The 21,262-nt window shown below is 38.6% G+C and overlaps 1 protein-coding gene across 1 annotated transcript in view; it reads right to left on the bottom strand.

Moving 5' to 3' along the window:
* The window catches only part of LOC308662850 (E3 ubiquitin-protein ligase RNF213-like), a gene marked incomplete at its 5' end in the record, with an annotated part of 161,088 nt that overhangs the window by 30,801 nt on the left and 109,025 nt on the right, over window positions 1-21,262 (bottom strand). The window contains 16 exon segments of the mRNA XM_081318994.1: window positions 252-494; window positions 1,276-1,386; window positions 4,533-4,655; window positions 5,276-5,472; window positions 5,682-5,898; window positions 6,883-6,997; window positions 7,176-7,278; window positions 7,366-7,523; window positions 7,643-7,825; window positions 9,281-9,381; window positions 17,359-17,479; window positions 18,042-18,223; window positions 19,266-19,484; window positions 19,709-19,863; window positions 20,127-20,266; window positions 20,799-20,990. Of these exon segments, the coding sequence (XP_081175120.1) occupies window positions 252-494; window positions 1,276-1,386; window positions 4,533-4,655; window positions 5,276-5,472; window positions 5,682-5,898; window positions 6,883-6,997; window positions 7,176-7,278; window positions 7,366-7,523; window positions 7,643-7,825; window positions 9,281-9,381; window positions 17,359-17,479; window positions 18,042-18,223; window positions 19,266-19,484; window positions 19,709-19,863; window positions 20,127-20,266; window positions 20,799-20,990 (2,560 nt within the window).

Consider the following 21,262-nt stretch of genomic DNA (forward strand, 5'->3'; position numbering starts at 1 on the left):
TTGCCACAGAACATTCCCAAGTTATGGAGTGTTTGATACCCCACTCTCTCTGCCTCTGGAACTGCTTTCTCTGGGCTTTGATTTCTTGCTCATTAATTTGAGCATTGTTCATTTCTGTATTTTTAAAAAATCTACATTACATATTATAGTAGTTGTTAATCTTACTGAATATTCAAGTTAACAAAGAGGCAGGATGCATTTAAAAAAAAAAGACTTTAAAACTAACAGAAGTCCAGCATGAACTTCCTTACCAGCATGGTATTAGGTGAGAATGCCAGATTCCTTAGAGGTTCAAGGATTCGATTCTGGCCACAAAACAAAACAACTGCAACATGAACTGCCATTTCAATCACCATCGTGTTGTGGCCGAAAGACAGAGGGGGCAGGGTCAGCAAGGGGAGCTGATTAGACACAAGAGATTCAGCAAATGCCTTCAGTTTTGCAGATGGAAGAACCCTGGAGTTCTGGATGAATTCCTTAAGTAGATCACATTGCTGAATAAAGGAGGGGGAAAAAAGTAAATAAGATTTTCCCATAGGTTCAAAAGACTTAATCCTTGACCTAACAATGATTAATTATTTACTTATTTACACACTCATTCATTTAATATTATTGCACTTTGTTACCAACAGTTGTTTGCTGCCTGCTTTAGTGACCTAGGAAAATTACAATATAGTAATACTGAGAGACCTCAGGACAGGTATTAATCCACTAATATAAAACACAAATAGCAATACAGAAAACAGGTATATGGAAATCCTATCTAGTTTATAGCAAGGCCGGGCAATTAGTTTTCCCAAGGAGCCACATGAGAAGCTGAGATTGTTCTGGAAGGCCACCACTGCCCTGCCCCCCAGCCCCCACTGCTCTGCTCCTTGCCACCCCACCCCTGCCACCCCTGCGCAGTCACTGCCACCCAGCCCCACCATCGATGCCGCCACCACCACGGGCTGGACTGGGACTGCCCACGGGCCAGATGTGACCTGTGGGCCTCAAAATGCCCAGGTCTGGTTTAGAGGTACAATCTTGTCACAAATTTCCCAAATGGAAACAGCTGAGAGAAACCACAACCCATTCGGGATGTGCAAAATGTTTGACCATGAAATGATCTGAGCTCAAAACTGCTCCTGTGAGTTTCCTGAGGAGAAAACACAGAACACTTGGTTTTGTGTACAACCAACCTAGATTTAGTTTACCCCAGTCGCTTCTATGACTAGCAGGACCTTTCCATCATAAATAACCCTTATTTGCAGATCACAATGAAAACGAATTCACCTTCTGCTTCGGGTGAGCATTTGGGTCTCTGCATCTATACAGTGATGTGAGCTCTCTGAAGACAGTCAAAAGAAAATGAACTGCCAGGGCAGAGTTGGAGTCCTTACATGCCTGAAGGGAAAGATACAAATAGCCGAAACTATTAAAAAGAGACAAGATAATGTGCAGTTTCCATCTTTGACTGGTGACAGAATGATTAAGAGCATAAAATAAAACCTGAATTAATAAAACACAGACTTACACTCCAAATTCCAAAGAGGTATTGAATCATAGTAGTTTAACCTCCTAGACTAACCTATAAGCAGCTAGACCAAGCTGTTTTGTAAAAGTTTTCTCACCAACTGTAAAGGGAAAACCAGGCAAGGGAATGGCACAGATTTGCATAAGAATCTCTCTGCAAATGTTTTTACAAATTTTATTGATTTTCTGATATTACATTCACATATTTGAAAAGTAACGTGGTGGCTGGGTAGTAGTAATTCAATTACATACAGATATCATTAGTACAGATTTCAAATTGCTACCATAAATATTTCCTCTCTTTTTCCCTTCATATATACTGTCTATTTGTAAATTAAAAGACAAGTTTTACCCTATTCATCACATAGAAAATAACTTTCTTACATATATCCATAGTTTTTAGTTTACACATATTCTAATTGTTTTAACATACAATCTTTTAGACAATCAATGACCTAATAGATTTTTGAATTTTAATTTCCACTAACATTTAGATTTAACATTTGATATTTATCATTCCCAAGATTTTTAGTATACTCCCAATTTATCTATCACCATTTCTCACAAAATCTAATATTCAAAATACACATCCCGTTTACTTCTTACCCTCTATGTCAACAAGTTAAGAATACAATATGATATCTTTCCGTTGTGCTAATTTTCAGGTGTTTTTTTTAAGTAGTAATCAAAATTTCTTTTTATTTCAATATTTAATGCTTCCTCTCTTCCTCTTTATATCTGCTATCTCTTGCTTACACTAATAATTTTCATTTTTAACATTCCATATAGACCTATTTATTACTTTCAACAGTGTTTTTAGCTTATCTACATTATTCACCTTTACATGACCTTTATGCACAAATCAATATTCAAATTAGCTATTAGTATTTATACTGCTAAATTGTAATGACCAAATTTTTTTCTTTATCTCAGTTCATAGCAATGTCTTGTATTCAACATACACATCTTATCTATTTAAGTACATTCTGTTTCAGATTTCAATAAGATGGTCGAAACTCCATTCTTCTTGAGTCTTATTCTAGCTTTTTTCCTTTGCCAATTCATCTTCCATGTCCTTGTTTTTGGGCGATCGAACCAATCTCCTTGTAATATCATGTATATTAATTGATATTGGCAAAACCATCCGATCACCATTTTTTTGAGAGGACTTGTAGGTCTAGTGGGTCGCATCTCTATTCTTCCATATCAACGTAGTTGTTCTGAATTGTTTGTCTTCTCACCCAACTGTTCTTTTTCTAGATTCTCTAGTTCCTTCTGAGTTGTGTAAGAAACCTTTTCCTTTTTCCAGGTTGTCAATGTCTTTTCTGAATTTTCAAATATCAATATTTGTTCAATAGTACATTCTTCTGTCATGGTACTTGAATGTTTCATTTTTTCAATTGTATTTAGTATAGATGGTTCTTTAATTGTGGTCAAAGTTTGGGCTTTCATATCTGGGCTGTCTTCTTGTTCCTTCACATAGCCTCTTAGTATTTCATTGGTTGTGGTAAGATTTTGGATTAGTGTTTTTAACATAGTAAGAGTTTGTTGATCTTCATCGATGAGGAAATTTTGTTCCTGGTCTTCTTCCATATTGGTATTTAAGACTAAAGACTTTACACTTAGAAAATCCAAAACAGAAAAAAAAAAGTTTTCCCCCCAAGGTAGGGAATACAGAGCCTTTCACAGCTGTTGTTTTGAAATTCTCAAGGTTATCTCTCTTATTTCCCTGGGCAGTCAGCCAGGCCCCTTTTAAAGTTTCCCTTTGAATCCCAAAGTTATTTTAATCTTTTCAGTTTTTCTTCTTTTTTATAAGAAAAAACCCAAATTTCCAACAGAAGTAGACAATGAAGAATAAAAAATGAAAGATCTTTCAATTCACATGCTTTGAGAACTAAAGTTCCAATTGGGATTCAGTTACTTTTTCAACGTTTAAAATGCCCCTGGGTATTTAATCGCCGCTCTTTCTGGAGGGAGCGCTAAAGTCCCCCTTCTCTCACCACAGGGGGGAAAATGCTTAGCATCTTAAGGAGGTACAGAAAGTAATTAGGGTGTAAAAGAGGTAGATCTCACCCAGTCTCTTCCGCGCTGCTTTAAGAGTTGCCTGGTGGAAAATGTGACTTTGGCTGTTCATGGTCTAGGGACAAGCCTTAACGGCTGGTCCTTTCATCCGCCAGTTTGGAGGGATCGCCAAGTCTAATGGGAGAGTTGCGGCTCTCCCGCGATCCAGCAAGCACCCCTCCTTGCTGGTCACCTCTTAGGAGCGACTTTCGGCCCTTTTCAGGGGCCCCCAGTGAAGCGACACTGGACGAGGGAGAGAGAGAGCAAGTCTCCTAACCGTCCATAGCAGCTGTGTGACACACTGGAAACCCTTTGTACATATTTCTTATTCCCCACAGTGTTTTCCCTTAGATTCTATTAATTAAAGCAGTTATGGATAACTAAGCACACTGCTATGAAAAGTGCCAGGATGAGCTTCAACTTTTTTGTGAAGGAATGCTTCCAGGTCCCAGAAAATAAAATTAGGAAACGATTACAGTGTAGGGCTGTTTGGAAAAATTCACACACACACACACACACCAAAAACACACACACCAAAATAAGGTAATCTTGAATGACAGAGAAGATTAAGTAAATTGAGTAAATTTCTCTATGGCTGCCATGAGAATTAAATCCCAAAGGGGTTCACTGGCTCAAACAGGCTATGAGCTATTTCTGAAGGAAGAATAATTTTTCATTTGTAAACAATTCCAGTAAAACTTCCTTCCAAATTTTCAAACTGGGTATCTAACACTGTCTAGAAAAACTAAAGAAAAAAATACCAGAATGCCACTTGGCTCTTTAAAAGCAGTATCAACAAAAATCTCTCTCTCTTTTTGTCCAGCATAGCTAATAGAAACAGAAATGAATGGAGCATCTGAGAAATCCTTTAGTACTTTGTGCTTATTACCAAATAAGAGAAGGGCCCCTTCCTGCCAACCAAGAAGAGCTAAGCTGCTCAGAAAGAAAGGAGTTACCTTCAGGGCTGCTGCAATGACTTCTGTCTTGCCTTTTATCAGTGCTTCCCCCACAGCATTGCGTATGGCTTTGTAGTCTTTGCCACAAACCAGGAATCGATCAATGTGACCAGGCTGGAGTGTCTGAGGCCACAAACCACAAAATTAAAAAAAAAAACCTCTTAAAGGCATACCGTATGTACTAATTCACTCATTCATTTAACTTGTCCCTACCATAGTCAATGGGATTTTCAGACCTTCTTTAGAAAGCTGGACAATTGGAAGCTTCTAAAAGTTAAACCTTTATGTCATCCATAAAGTAAACAGGCATGTGAATCCATTGGCCATTCGGAACTGTTTGACAGTTTAATCTCAGACAGCTGTCTCTCCAGCCATTCTATTTTAACACTAATATCTCATAGCAAGACAATCTAATCCAGGTAAGTCAAACAAAGATCCTTTCAAAAAAACTCCTTCTGACACCCATTCATTTATCTGTGCAAAGCTGTCTTTGGAAGAGGTGTGGTGCCGCAATGGTTTGAATGCAGTATTACAGGCTAACTCTGCATTCCACTGCCAGGAGTTTGATTCTAACCGGCTCACAGTTGATTCAGCCTTCCATCCTTCCGAGGTTGATAAAATGAGGAGCCAGATTGTTGGGGGGCAATATGCTGACTCTGTAAGCCACTTAGAGAGGGCTATAAAACACTGTGAAGCTATTGCTAAATATTTATAAGTTGTTGACAGAAATATATTGGAATTACCTGTTGATTTTCAATTATTTCTGATGGGAATACCCAGTGATACTGGTGGTTACTCAAAAGCTTCTGTGTGAATTCCAACCCATACTGGCTAGTAAGCTTTCGCACAAGGTAAATGTTATGCCAGTTATTCTGAATACAATGGAAGAACCGCCTCACTTTTTCCAAGTAGATTTGCTTTTCTTTATCTTCACTATTGTCTGCAGAAAGAAGAAAAGTTGGTATTTAATTCCCAACCATACCACAGCAGTTCTAAAAAGATGGAGAACTTATCCTGCAAAGAGAATTTGTCTTGCAAAGTTTTGAATTTACAAAAAAAAGAGATTTTTTCCCCCCACTGAGTAAGAACTCGCTTACGAGAGTTCTCTGGCAAGTTAGCATTTCCATCTGGCTACCATAATCCACTTGCCTGAAGTTTCGTGAACTTCAAAGATCACCTCTGCAGCTCTATCCATGCATAGGCGGAGGTTGGCAATTCCTTGCAAATACTCAATGGTAATTTTGGGGGAGACGGGATGGCGGCGGTTCCACTGAGGAATGTAATTTTCCAGAAAATGCCCATCCTTTGCCAAGCAACGTATTTTGGTTTCTTTGGGGAAATTTTCTATTTTCTCACACAATGAATCCTGAAAATAAAAGAATATTTTCCAATTATTTTCCACATTATATTATACTAGTTAAAGCTTCTGTCCTCATATTAAGGCAGAGGAAGGGGAAAATAGTAATCCAGCTTAAGGTTGAGCATTGTCCCCTGGCTTGGTGGGTGCCTTAGGGGAAAGGGTAGGTTTTAGATCTAGTAGATTTACCAACTCCAATCTGCTCAAGCATGCCTCAAGCTTTACACTTTTGACTTAGGGGCAATCAAGATTTCTGCACTTTTAACCAAAGTTTATGGGAGAAACTTTGTGTGCAGGCAAAACTGGAAACTGGCTCTGTCACGTGTTCACTGGAATGGCCTTAACTTAAAAGATTCTTAAGTGAGAATTCCAGGTGAAAGTCAAACTTTCAGGAAAAAAAAGGGCTACAGGGAGAATTGGTACTAAGAACTAAGATGCATACATACATACAGTGCATACATACATCATTTGGTTTATTAAAATCAGGAACATGGTGACAAAATGTCCAGTTAATAAAATTAATAAACTATGTTCACTTGCAATGATCTGCAAAATGATTTAAGCTGATTTTAATAAAAATTGGCACAATGTGGTCTGTGAAAAGCTGCTTTAACAATCCTACTTTCAGAATTGATAACTTAGTAAATGTAAAACTAAATTGGAAAATGAGAAGACACTGATTCACTTTACTTTTTAAATTTTCAATCATTTCCTCTAGATTTGTAACAGCAGCATCTTATGTCTTTGAGTTTGACTTAAACACAACGTACATTTTTTTGAGAAAATCAAAGCGTACAGGAACAAAAAAACATAGCAGAAATAAGATAACTACAGATTCTTTAGGAACAATTATCTTTTTCCTTTCCTTCTCCTTTTCCTTTAAGGAGAGTAGCGCACACATTATTTTTCATGCAAATATAATACTCTTCCACATGAACCTACTGTCCCACTGGCCACATTTCCCTCTTGAAGAAATCTGAAAAAGACAGTTACCTCAAAACAACTGATGAACAGCATGTACAGCTCTAATTTATCTTCCTTGTCTATGATGTGATTTGCTTCAACTTGTGATAAATGCTCTTGTAGATAGACTTTCACATCACTGAAGCTATCAAAAGAGAAACCTCCATTTATCCACAAATAATGTAGGGATTTTTATTATTTTTAACAATTTTCAGGAAATAAAAAAGATATCCCCAGGGTCATAAGGATGCATTTCTCATGCAACAGAGATGCTGAAGTAGAATGTTCTGCCCCAATTTATGCATCCCAGTTGAAAATCTTACCTGTATTTCAGAAGCAATTTTAACACCACAGAACGGATTACAGGGGTTTTATCCACCACATCATCAAAGGGGGACAAACACTTGGTATGTAAGTTTCTAGTTCCTAAGGATATAATGCAAATCAGTCTGGAGAAACAGTACCATCCTTCCCTTTAGGTTAGAACAATCTCAACAGATGTTATGATCATACCTTTCAAAACTGACTTGTGCACAAACATCAGATTCAACAGCTCTTCAATCACAGATTTCTCTGGGGGATTATTGCCTTTGAAACACATTGTGGAAACCAGGTCTATGAAAAAATTGTTGCATAATTTACGGAACTGGGTGTTTTTCTTTATGGCAATGCTGTGGAGAAAATGTAAGTTATTATTTATCTAGTAAACTACCAAGAAATGCAGAGCCAATGCAGCAACTGAATGTCCTCAGAAAAATTTTATCTGATGGATAAGAAGGACAAGGTTCACCTGTGCTCCTCAGATACTGTGGGATTGTAATCATCTGGTAGACTGACCAAGCAAAGTGGACAGATCATCTGTCCCGGCCCCAGCCACTGTTTGATACAATCATAACAAAATACGTGATCGCAAGGAAGGTTTACTGGATCTCTAGGATCGCCCAAACATATTGGGCATGAGCTTAAACCAAACCTGTGAAATCAAGAGAGAAACATGTAAGCGGCAATATATACTTAACTACAGAGTTCACAATGAAGTAGTAGCATAGGTAAGCCCTGTTCTACCCTTCACATTTGTTTTTACTTATTTAGAGTATTTGTATGTTGCCCATTCCTAACATGGTCCAGGGCTGCCTCCAGAAATAGAGCAGCAAAATTACAATTAAAATGCCTGGGCAAATAACTTTGTTTTAAGCCCTAGTATCAAAAGGAGGGGTTTGCTTTAACCTCAGGGTCAGTACCTTCCCCCATACAACTTCTCTCATAGGAAAAGTAGAGTTAATCACAGCTATCTAATGAATATGTGCAAAGATTCACTGGTGACCTAAAAGCATGAGGCGTACTCCGTCAGAGTAAGCAATCCTCAACTAAACTTGTCATAAACCAAGTTCATTGTGATCAGCTTGTATTGGTACCACAAAGCCACCAACAACTAGAAAAAAATATTTCAACTGGGAAGTTATGCCAGACCTTTGGGAGGTTTTGCTACATTGTGGTTTGGTTACAATTTCTGGACCATCTTTAAGAAAAGCCACAGACAAAACACACTAATAATTTGATTTTGAAGTTACCAACATATGAGTCACCATAAATTGATCTTTTCCCTCCATGTAATGATGCAACTGATTTATAGGCAAAGCTAAAAAGAGTCCTCCTTATCACTTACGTTTCATGGCTGTTTAAGAATAGGAACTACAAATTACAAACCTAATTTTAAGAAGCATGTGTCCACATTCAGAAAAGATATTTCTCCTGAATCCTGAAATCTAGCCCTGAGAATCAGCAGGCATAGTTTTACTCAGTATATCGAAGATTAAAATAATCTGCAGTTCTGTCTCTTTTGTTAGTGATTCCCTATAATCTTTATTGATACCAATTGACTTAAGATTTACTTTCTAGGCAAGAATTTTATTTCAAAATGTACCTTCTTTTCTCTACTATTCACCTATTAACAACTTGTAAATGCTGCCATTTATGCCAGTCCACTGTATTATAGTTTGGTTGTTTAAATTAGTTTAGGGGAAAAATCAGTTCCTCTTTTATTTTATTCAGATTTCTGTATTATGTGACAGTGAGATAATAAGCATCCAGGAAAAGGTTTGATGTTGGTGCATATTCTGAACCTATGTCTGTGACCTTGTATAAGCATTTCTTCCATTGCTTTTTTCCCCCACTCTCATGGGGAAGGAAGAGATAGATTAGAAGATGAAAACACAAATTTATAAAGGCAGAAAGGGGTCATTCATTCATAAGGGCTCCTACCTCTGCTGCTTCTATCTACAAAGAGAGTTTTGGGAGCCAGGTTGAGTTACTATAGGTCTTGATCTTTTTGTTAAATACCAGGTTGAGGTTCAACAGAAATGAAAACATTTGTGATATTTTTGAAGCCTTCCTTACAATACGGATCATTCCATTCCTAAAGCATTACCTGCAAAATGATTGATTGGCATTTTCCTTGCACTCACATAGCATTCTCATCACTGCACTGAATGTTCTCATAGTTTTGATGTCAGAATCCCACTGAAAACACTGGGAGATGAAAGTGGGGAGAGAAATGCCATCGTTACAATTTCCAAAAGTGAAAGTATAGGACCAACATGTTTTCTCACTTACCATTTAAAAATATTTAAAATGCTTAAATATCAAACCTTTTAAAAACACTGTTTTAATTTTAAATTAGTAAGGAGGAAAAAAACCATGAGGATGGAAGATCAAAAAGAACTGATTACAAAAACTGGTTTTCAAATTGAGAAAAAAGCAAAATACCTGCCTATTAAAATGACTTATAAATTGTACATTATTTCAAAATAATTAGAATAGAATTGAACAGAATAACTTTATTGTCACTTTAAACATACACTAATCAGCATACATTAAAATGAGATTTCACTGCATACAGCTTTCAAAGGGTAACCACCTCCAATATACACTACATAAACATGACAAAAAAAATAAGCACATAGCCACATACAAACACATATACTGTATGACCTAGAGAAACAACAAAGTCTAGTTTGGATGTACAGTATACATGTATGGCGAGAAAAACGAATCTTGAGAGTTTACCAGACAGATGGCGTAGGGAACAGAGCTGTTACAGAATCTGGTAGTTCTGCTATAAATACTTCAAAACCTCCTCCCAGAGGGGAGCAACAGAAAGAGACCCCATGAAGTGGGTGTGTAGGTCTCTAAACAATATTTCAAGCTTTAAGCACATAGCGCTTTTAAGCAGTGTTCTGCATAATGGGAAATGAGCTTCCTATAATCTTCTCAGCTGTCCTTACCAATCTACTTTAAGTTAAAGTAAATGTAGATTTTAAAAATCATTATGTGAAAATACGGAACAAATACTAGACCAGGTTGTGCCTGAAAATATCTTTATTGGTCTCAGCACAGGAAACATTTTAAAGAAACGAAACAAGAGGCAAAGAAAAATGGTTAAATATCAAGATCTATTAATATAGAACATGGAGAATTCAAGATAAAAGTCAAGACAACAATTGACTACAGAGGGATATAGATAATTGTTTTATTTTTATATATATGGACAAATGGGAGAGAATGTGATGAGTAAGATGAAACTGATATTGTGTTAAAAATTAAGAGAGAATTTTTATAAAATGATGTATCATTGGTATATGACACCAGAGAAATTATCAAAGGAGTACGAAGGCACTTCAAATCAATAATGGGGATGTGAAAAACATGAAGGGAAATTTTACTATGCCTTCTGAACTTGTGAAAAAGCTAGAAAATTTTGGATACAAATACATGCAATAATGGAAAGAATTTTAAAGATTAATACTAAAAAAACCCAGATCTCTTTTTACTGGGATTTACTGATGAGATAATTAAAAAAGACCCATATATATGGAAACTGCAGCAAGATTACTATATCACCTATAATGGAGGAACACCAAAATACCCACAATAGATTGGAATAGATTGAGAAGATGGCAGAATTGTCAGAAACTGACCCATTTAGTTAAAACAATTATTTTTATAAAAGAGTGGAAAACTTTTGTGGACTTTTTGCTGAAAATAGAAAAGAGCAAAGTAGTGATTTATGGGTATGATGACTGAAAAAAGATTAAAAGAGGACCGAAGGGATATCAAAGAGGGAGGAGGAATAATGTTGGAAAAAAGACCGGAAGTCACTTTTTTTCTGATTATTTCTTTACATTTTCTTTCTGTTTAGCTCTTTCTACTTTTTCTTTTCCCTTTCTTTTTTACTTTACATTTCTCTTTTGCTTATGTAAATATTCTTAATACAAATAATAAAATATTGTTTTAATTTTAAGTTAATGGAAAGCTAACGCACGCTGTAAAGCATCAGCTTCAATACTAGTTTTTATTTCTAAGGATGTTTTTTGTGACCCAAGGAGACTTCAAAGGTATTCTGAGAAAACAAGATATTGGACGGTAACAATCCAATTCTTGTTTGGAGAAGGAGAGGTGGCAGAGAATATCCTGGGAATTTAAGCAGGTGTGGTGAGGAACAGCCTCATCAGTTTGCCACCTAATAAATGGGTATTTTATGATGGGCCAAAGTCATAACATAATGTATGCCCATAATGTAGCTCTCAAAATTCCACTGAATGAACTGATCCCAAAACTCCAATTATTTTTTCCTCCAAAACAAATGGCACATTCCTTAGTATAGACCATGGATCCCCTGATCAGAATATATTTAACTCTTCAAGTACAAGTAAGAAATACCGTATTTTCCGGTGTATAAGACGACCCGGCATATAAGACAACCCCCTACTTTTCCTGTTAAATTATAGGGTTTGGGCTATACTCACCATATAAGACTACCCCTCTTCCAACGCACACCAAATAAAAATTAAAAAACATCAGATTTGATTTTAATATGGTAATTTTATCAAATGCTTATGACATGCAGGTGCTTAGTAGGAAAACTGTCACTTACATGTAAACATGTAAACATAAAACAGTACAAGTGGATTAAACTTTTCCTAATTCACTCTAAAGCTGAAAGGAAGGATAAGACAATAAACCCATGGGAGCTGCCATGCTGTTTGTTTTCTAAGCTGTCAACCAAACTGGAACTGATGATGATAGGAGGAAGATAACAAACAATAGAGAGAGAGCAAGTGCCGGGCAAGTCCCTGGCGAGTCAGCAACGCCCATCGTAACTCCAAGCTATTTTTACAGGATTTGCTGGCGTGACAGTTTCCCTTTAAAAGCCTTCAAAATCCTCCTGTTCATCATCTGATTTCATTAGTACATCAATGACATCTTGTGATACACTTGTAAGGCAGTCATCGTATGGATCTAATTCCGTATCAGATGGTGTGGTCTCAGCTTCGGCTTCCTCTTCATCTTGCCACAAGTAGTCGTCCTCCATACCATCTAATGAATTTGATATGCCACACTTCTTGAAAGACTTGCTTACTGTTTCTGCATCAATATCATTCCACGCTTTTATGACAAACTTGCACAAAACATCCAACTGTGGAGCACGCATGTTTCCTCCTTTTGTGAATGACTTTTCGCCGCTAACCATCCACTCATTCCACTGTTCTCGAATGCGGTCTTTAAATGGCTTATTTAGGCACACATCCAGTGGCTGTACCAATGATGTCAATCCTGCAGGAATAACTGCCGCATCTGTGTTCATTCTTGCCAGCCTTTGCTTGGTGCTGGGAGTTAAATGAGCCCTGAACATATCCCACACCAGTAGACTACGTTTTTGAATAAGTCCACCTGGTCGCCTGCTCCATACATTATCAAGCTATAGCTTTACCCCTTCTTCATCCATCCAGCCTTTTTCTTTTTTTTTTATTTAAAAAGTTTTACAATACATTTTGACTTTAATCCCCCCCTCCCCCACCCCTATCCAACCCTCCCTATCCCTCTCCCCCATTCCCTCCTCCCCCCCCCGACTTCCCAGAGCTAAATACAGGGTATAAAATCGAAAAACAAACGTAAACACCCCTATGTTATCAACAATAAACTATAAATTCTATCTCCCTCTAGCTCATATAAAATGAATACAAACAATATTAATATTACAAATAAAGTAAAAAAGAAAAAGAGGAAAACAGAAAAAGAACTTTACTCAAAATAAATTTTCTTAATCCCAGTCCTTATTCATATTAATTTCAAAAAAAAGAAAAAAAAACTTTCACCTGCTATTTGCATTCTCCCACCTTTCTCTAATTTCCAAACAAATTCTCAGTTACGCGCCAAAAGCGCCTATCTCTGTTAACCTTAATAATCTCCAACCAAACTAAACTATGATCAAAAATAGTTCTTGCATGTATCACGCCAAATGTCTCGCCATTCCAAATCATCCTTGAGTTCAAATAAAAAGAATATAAAAAGAAGGTTTAGGCAGTCTCTAAGACAACTTGTTGTTAATTAGGAGCTTGCGTACCCATTCTTAGTTCAACACATACTTTAAGTCCATAACCCTAATATACTTTTCTAGCAAGCGAATAACATCAATCTTAAATTGTGTAAAATATTAAAAAAACTTTCTTTCTCCTCTATAATAATTTTACTCCATTGACATTCTAATTTAAAAATTTAATCAGCAATCTTAACACCCCAAAACTTTTGGAGCACATCTGTCATGACCCCCAAAACTTCTTTAGACCGCTCCCCTCCCAGATCTTCACTGTAAGCACGCTTTGGAGATTCCATAACTTTCTGCTGGTCTTGCTCTTGCTCTCGTCTCACTCTTCTTAGGGCGGCACGCGTCATCTTCTGGCCTCCTGCAGCAACCGATGAGACTGTGACTTGATCCCCTCCAACACCATTGTCCTCTGTCTGTCTATCTGCAACATCTTGAAACTTTCCCACACCGTATCCTTTTGCAGCTTCCAAAAAAAATAAGGGGGTTGCTTTTAACGCATTACTATAAAAATCACGTGCCTGAGCCACAGTAACCAAACAATGACTTTTACCTTCATGCGTCGCCACCAATCCAACTGGAATCTCCCATCTAAACTTAATATCACGTTTCTTAAGTTCCTGTACTAGAAATGCAAAATCTTTCCTTCTCCTTAGGATCTTCGGAGGGATCTCTTTTAAAACCAAAACTTCTTGCTCAGCCACTACCAATTTAGTATCATAAGCAGCTTGAATAACTTCATCTCTAATTACTCTCTTTGTAAAATAGACCACCACATCTCTGGGTAACTTCCTCTGTCTTGCAATCCATGAATTTACACGAAAAACTTTGTCCATATTTCCCTCAATTTCAGATGCTGGCTGGCCCAGTACCCCTTCCAGAGCCTCAGAAATCAGCTGCTTTAAATCTTCTTTACCATTCTCCTTTAAACCCCTGATTCTAATAGCATACTGCATCTGATGATACTGAACAAGGCTCAATTCTCCGTCCATTTTATCCCTTATATTTTCATTTTCTAATACCTTTGCTTCTAATATAGAGTTCTTTTGACTGAGATCCTCCACTTTTACATCCAGCTGTTGCACACATTCAGCTACGGATTCAACCATAGACAAGATGTCCACCCTCATTGCTCTCAACTTCTCTTCCATCTTCTTCTCCAATTTCTCCATTTTCTCCTCCAGCTTTTTCAACTTTTCATCCATCATATCAGACATCAATTGTGCATGCTTTCCAAGAGCATCTTGTAAATCCTTAAGCGTTAATACCGGGGGAGATGCAGGAGGAAGCAAAGCTTGCAATGAGGTCTCCTGCACCAGGGAAGACCCCGCATTTGGCGATGCTCATTCACCATGTCTATTACATGTTTTTCAAGTTCTGGCCAATGTGGAGTGCCTCTTCTTAATGCACACTTACCCCTTGGCATACTCTTTAATGCTTTTTCATTTGCTTTCCAGTCCCAAACCATCTTTTCTGTTATTCCATATTGTCTTGCAGCAGCACAGTTATTATGTTCTGTGGCAAACTTTACAACTTTAAGTTTGAAATTGGCTTCATATTTCTTTCTTCCTACTGGTGGAGCCATGATGGGGCCTTGACTGTTAGCCAGTTGTATGAACAAGTACAGATACTGGTGCTGTGCTGTACTGTATTCACCACCACATGTATCTGCTCACCAGACAGACTACCTTCCCTCAGAATCACCATTCCCAGTATAAAACAACCAGCCAATCACAACAAGCAATGTACTTCCTGCATACAAAATCTGCTTGGATTGGGTGGGTCAGCTCTCCCTCCCTGCCTGCCCAGCCCTCCCTGTCTTCAAGACGATCTGAGCGGTAGTATGCAATGTGTCACAGGAGTGTTTGGGAGTCAATAAGCTGAAGACTTTGAGGAACCCTGCCTTATAGCAAAGGTAAAGAATCCCAGTTTTATAAAGTACCGGTAGCTCTAATGTGCTTCATTGAGAATTCACCCCAGTAGGAGGAGATGCAGATTCTATGCATATTTACGGTACACAGAAGCGAAAGAAATAACTCAATATTTCACTTCCTGGCACACAATCTGCATATTAACAACTCTTTTAGTAGCCTTTTTTTTATAAGTGCCAAGATGTTGCTAAAATAAGAGGTGAACTTCGTGACCCACCCAGCCCATGCATAAAACAGAAATGAAAAGTCTTAAGCCTTTTCGTTCCCAAATACCAAGGTTTCCCCTGAATTTTGCACGGTTAAATAAACGGCATTTGCATATTGTTTTTCCACGGAGCACCGACAAAATTCGCTCGAATTAAGGAACGTGGGGAGCTAAAGAATCGGGCTATAGGGAATGTCTGGCATGACGGGCAACCCTGGAAAACATGAGGACTGTAGTGGCACCCTCAGTTCGCACGTTCCGATCCGGGAAAGCGTCCGGAGCCTCCTCCGTTATGGTATTTCTAACGGAACGTCTCCACGCCCACATCACACCTGCCTCGCCTTTTAAATGAAGCTCCCTTTCCTCCCTGCTCCCTGTTTCCCTCCCTGTTTCCCTGCTCCGCCTGCTCTGTGATTGGCCCAGCTTTGCTCCTTTCCCGCCAAAGGGGCGCCTCGCCTTCTTTTCTCTGAGCTCTCTCGCCTGCTGTGCTGCTGCTCTCAGTTCCGCACTCCGTGACCGGGCAAGCAATTCTTCTGGTCGGCGCGAGTCAGGCAGTGCCTCGGCGGGAACAAAGGCTCTCCCTTCCTACGGTTGAGCGGGGCGCCTCTGGGGACCGCCTGCCTGTCCTCTCGTCGGGGACCTGACAGCCAAGCATTGGAGGCGCCAGCATGGCCAGTCCTAGAGAGAGAAACGGCGGCGGCTGCAGTAGCCACCCCAGGAGCTGACGAGAGTTTGCCTTCCATCACCCGTTCGCCGTCGGCCGCTTAACCACGGGTCGCCATCGCCTGCCTCCATTCAGCCCAGGGCTCCAGCCGAGCGGGAGTCAGGTTTCTGCGAAAAGGCGGCGGCCGTGGCGGTGGCAAGGGACTCAAGAAAACTTCCTGTTGCTGGGGAAGGACGACGAAGTCACCCCCGGCAGCGGCTGCCCGAGACGACGGGCGCGGGCTAGTCCCGCTCCTCCAATGCTGACCTGACAGCCAGCATTGGAGGCGCTAGCATGGCCAGTCCTAGAGAGAGCAACGGCGGCAGCTGCAGTAGCCGCCCCAGAAGCTGACGAGAGTTTGCCCTCCATAACCCGTTCGCCGTCAGCCGCTTTACCACAGGTTGCCATGCCTACCTCCATTCACCCAGCGATCCCGCCGCCCAGCAGAAAAGAGAAAAGATCCGAGAGGTATTTTTCCGGCGTATAAGACGACTCGGCGTATAAGACGACCCCCCAACTTTTGAGGTGATTTTCATGGCTTAAAAAGTCGTCTTATACGCTGGAAAATACGGTAACTACTATATAACAGAGTGAAATGAAATACACAATGAAGTCATTCCATCTGGAAATACATATAACTTTATGGAAGCAAAACTCAGCAAGTGAAGATTGCAAGGAGGAGGAAGAGGAAGCAACAGCTTACCAAAAAAAGGGGGGGCACTTCTATTCCCTAGAATTGAACAAAGTAGAGCTTCTGAGGTTGGCATATAGTAATTAACCTAAATGTTTAAATAGAGAAGACTGTACACTCTTTCCTCATTTAGCAACCACAGTTCAGCCCTTAAATTGGAAACAAAACGATCACTAAGAGAACATAAGACAGAGAGAAATGGAAAAGACACCGTAAAGATCACTGGTTGCTGCCGTCTAGTTCTCTTGTGGCTGATCCGTTATTTTACTCATTTGCCTTTTCTTTTCCCTCCACACAGAGCAGAAGTTGTTTCTCTCCAAAGCCTTCGCCAGAAAGTGCTAATCACAAATTAACAAGCCCGGGTCTTAATTAAATTGATTGGAACCCTTCTGTCAGATGACTCTGCTGCCTGAATCTGACCAGATCAGTTTCACAGCTTTGGTTGCCAGGCATAGGAAATTTGGTCACAAATGCATGACTGGTTAGAAAAAATGATTTTTTTAATTAATAAGGGGTGCTTATATTGTTGACAACCAACTAAATAAATGAATGCTTAAAGTAATATTTCCAATCGGGTGAAGCTATCATTCTTACGTTGTTAAGTTTCATGATATACTTCTTCACCAGCTCCTTCAGTTCTGGAATCAGAGTTTCTGCTCCAAGCAGCACGTGCTCCACAAAGAGGGACACTGAGAAAACCCTATTCCACTGGCTCCTATTGGGAAAAAAAGCCTAATTTATTAAAAAGAAAAAAAGCATACTATCAAAAAGCTAAACTGAAAAACAAATGGACTCTAACTATATAATAAAGAGATCAGTACTGCCTTTTATGGAAGCAAATAAATCTACCAATTCACTTGCAACCCCGACTGCAAGTAGAAACAAAGGGTTATTTTGGGAATTAACAATTGACCCAGGCCATCTTGAAAACTGGGCTTAAGATGTGATCAAGTGCAGCAGGGCAGAGGAACAAATGCATCTGCTCTTGCCAAAAGAGCCTGAAGTACACATTAGTCCTCTTCAACCAATCTAGCGTCAAAAAAACATTCCATGCTTGCCACCTTACAGGTTCAGATCCAACCTATGTTAGGATTGAGACAACAGGAACTAAAGATGTTTAGAAAGCATGCTATTATCATAGGAAGTCAACTTATAAAGTTGGCCGGAAAAAAGTCAGCAACTTATCAACCATAGAAAAAACCAACCGTGAAATGATCTTACCACCACTAAAAGTAGACCCAAAACAACATTTTCTACCACCCTGAAATTTTACTTACTTGACCTCTTGGAGCATTTGGCTGCATTGGCTTCCACTGCCTTGGCTGCAGTTTGCTGCACATACAAGTTCAATGGGCATTTGAAGGTCCTTCACCTGCTGGAGCCATGCACGGGTTTTCCATGTCAGGACTGCCGAGGATAACATTTCAGTACAGGCCAGCGCAGCAAACACATCTAGCACCTATGGCAAACAGGCATAAAGAAGCCTCTTACCACATACGTGTAAGAACACACACTTTGTCCTACCGTTAGGACCGAGAATTACATTAAGAGGATCGAATCTAAGCATCCTTTGGTAAAGTAGACCAACATGGATTTTGATGCTCTCACTGCCTCATTGTGTTTATGGTTTTGTACTTTGCTAAATACTTTGCTAAATAATCTGACAAGTATGGTGGTATAAAAATCAAATACATAAATAGTTCCCTAAATAAATACAAGGAGTTCTCATTTAGTAACTGTCTTGTTTAGCAACCGTTCAGTTATGACAGTTACAAAAAAGTAATTTTATGATCAATCCTTGCCATTCACAATCTTTGCAGGTCTGTAAAGCAAAGGAAAGCTGGAGTTAAGATCATAATCAGTCACGATTTAATGAGTTTTATTAGCACTTTGCTTAATAACTAAACCGACAGTCCCAATATCAGTCACTAAATGAGGACTACCTGTAGTTCCCTTCTGTAATACCATTAGTGATTTTAGGTGGCTTTCTTCCCATCTATCCCATCAATCAGTTTATTGGCCCGTTTTACATCCTCTTGATTTCTCTTTCTCTTTTTGATTTTGACTTACATTTCTACTGACTTAAAATCCCCATTTTTCTTTTCATTTCAACTTTACACTTCTTGTTTTCAGCCTGCTTTGTTTAATGAAAAGCTTTTGTTGTAATTTTATCACAATATATTGAGATCAGTTACCTATATCTTATTTAAATTTCAATTTTATTTATGGGAATGTAATTATTATATATGAACACCAATAAAAGCAATTCTCTAATTTGACCCCGCTTAGGAGATTCTCCCGTGTATTCATTCCCATTACAAAGTAAATACAATCATTAGGAGTATAGCCCATAAAAGCATTTTTGAAGACCTGCCTGGAGCTTCTTTTTTTGCAGACAGATTCATTTCTCCTGATTAAGAACACAGAGAGAATACCACTTCTCCCACCCCACACCAGGTGTCATGTTTTCCTATTAAGATTAAATGTTACAGCCCACCCACCATTTGGCTGTGCAATGTGGAGCTTCTGTTCTTTTCTGTTTGTTCAAGGGTATGAAGCACTTCAGGGTACACAGAAAGAATCCGGGAAAAGTTCTGCAGACGACTCCTAAACTGATGATAACCAAGGTGGACCCAAGGAAGGGAGGGCACTCTTGTTCCAGCACCAGAAGAGGCGGCCTTCATTTCTTCCACGCATGACAAGAGGGCCACTTGCAACATCTGAAAATATACAGCAGCATATTTGAAGGTGATTCTCCTCACAATCACCTGATGAATCATAAGGATTTCAATAGTCTTTCCAATACATGGGACACATTTATCTGCGTGGTAATTAAATGCCAAGTCTACTCAGTAACTAGCACCTATTACAGCACGCAGCTGTTGGGCATCATGAAGCAAGCTTTTGACTCCAATATCTAGCCATCTAGGATTGAAATACGCACATTTAGTTCCCTCTCTGAAGTCACACCCATTGTCAGGAGAATAAAGTCTCTGACATAACAATGAAAAAAGATGGCCTTCTCTTCCTCTGTGTAGCAAGCAATGTGTTGCCCCAGTGGTGTCTGCTGAAAGATGTCTAGAAATTTCTCTGCATGTGCTGGAAAACAAAATGGGATTTAAATTGTTTTGCATCTCCTCCAGAAATAAAGTCAACCAGTCCTCTTTAAAGCATAAAATAAATTTAGTATAAAAAATACAATTTTCTTGATTTTGTAATTTTCTTGATTTTGTTTTTTACTTTATCAAATTTTTATTCTGCCTATTGATCGGTTTACAAATTATAGGTGCTAATTTGAGCCAAATTTTCCCACGTTTTTCAAACAAAGGGACCTCTTTTTAACTTCCCCTTGGCATTCTCACCTTCATTATTAGTAATATGTTGTGCCTGAATCCGAAGATCTTCCAAATAATCCTTTATCTTCCAGCTGAAAGGCATCTTATTGCCAGCCCCTGTAGACACTTCCATGTAATTCTGCACCTGAATTGGTTTTGTTTGAGAGCTAAAGAAGATAAAGTAAGCTTAAAATGAACAGATGCTATTTCAATATATTTTGAATGCATTAATGTAAAAAATAATCAAGCAAGGTATAATGAGATATATTTTAATTTAAGTACAAATTAAAATGTGATCAGACAGACACTGAATGGATTGATGATTATATGGTGTATGTATTTAATACACACCATTTTTTATATATGGAATAACAGAAATACCATCACATAAAATAAATCTGTTTCAATTTGTTCTACTGAAACATTCTGTTTACTCTACCTCGCTCTTTTATCAAAATGTTGGCAATTGGAGAGATGTTTTTCCTGCCTTTTAGCTATGTCCAACAGAGGTGCTAACCACTGAGCCAATTTAATAAGCCATGCTCACTGAAAAATGAAAAGCTAAACCAGAATTACACATTACTGATATAGGTATATACCACATTATTCCTTCATATTTACTTCAAATTCCATTTACTTCTCTCTGTGATCAACAAATCTGTTTCTTAACCTTGTCCCCATCTTCTTCCCATAGCTTACCTGCTCTGACCCATGACATAAGGGATGTCTAGAAGTTTTAGTTCATTGAAGATGAATAACCACAAGGCTTTCACACAATTTTTTGTTGTTGGTTCGACCAGCAAATCCAGATTATAATCTCTGTCCAAAATAGATATCATGTAGGCCAGAAATGGGGTCACCATACTCTGGATCCGTTTCCACAGCGTGCGTCTATATAAATCAAGAGAGGAAAAGCACATTCTAACGAAACCAAATGTCTTTTTTTTGTCTCAGCTGATTTGTTTAACTTCCTAGTGTATTAAAGATATCTTAAGAGAAAATTTTAAAACCCCAGATGCATATTCAAGGCAATTTTTCAACCTGAGCAACCAGTTAGAAAAAACACCAGGTGGCTCCAGAGAGTACTTTGATTAGTACTTGAATGTAATACCTAATCTATACATTATACCTAAACATTCCTCCTTCCTGGAAGGCAGTAGGGT

This window comes from Vipera berus (assembly GCF_964194415.1).
Source record: "Vipera berus genome assembly, chromosome: 2".
NCBI classification, from domain to species: domain Eukaryota; kingdom Metazoa; phylum Chordata; class Lepidosauria; order Squamata; family Viperidae; genus Vipera; species Vipera berus.